We start from the raw sequence: 264 nt of genomic DNA, 5'->3' as shown, positions 1-264 counted from the left end.
GGGTTTAGTCCTATACAAGCAGCACAACAAGCTAAAGCTGCTGCTGCTGCTGCTGCTGCTGCTGCTGATGCAAACACTCAAACTCCTGCTGCTGCTGCTGCAGCGGGAACAGACAAACGTCAGTCTTCTTACTTTTGCTGCTGTTGCTGCTGCTGCTGCTGGTGCTGCTGGTGCTGCTGCTGCTGCTGTTGCTGCTGCTACTGTTGGTGCTGCAGCTAGTGCTGCTGCTGTGTTGCTGCTGTTGTGTTAATGTTTCTGTTGCTG

General features: G+C 53.4%; 1 protein-coding gene across 1 annotated transcript in view; it reads left to right on the top strand.

The window, feature by feature from the left end:
* Nucleotides 1-249: 249 nt before the first annotated feature.
* The window catches only part of EMH_0005550 (uncharacterized protein), a gene marked incomplete at both ends in the record, with an annotated part of 789 nt that continues 774 nt past the window's right edge, over nucleotides 250-264 (top strand). Inside the window, one exon of the mRNA XM_013497231.1 lies at nucleotides 250-264. Within this exon, the coding sequence (XP_013352685.1) occupies nucleotides 250-264 (15 nt within the window).

The sequence above is a fragment of the Eimeria mitis genome, genomic scaffold, assembly GCF_000499745.2.
Source record: "Eimeria mitis Houghton genomic scaffold, Emh_scaff255, whole genome shotgun sequence".
NCBI lineage: Eukaryota > Apicomplexa > Conoidasida > Eucoccidiorida > Eimeriidae > Eimeria > Eimeria mitis.
This window is presented reverse-complemented; position numbering and strand designations above follow the sequence as displayed.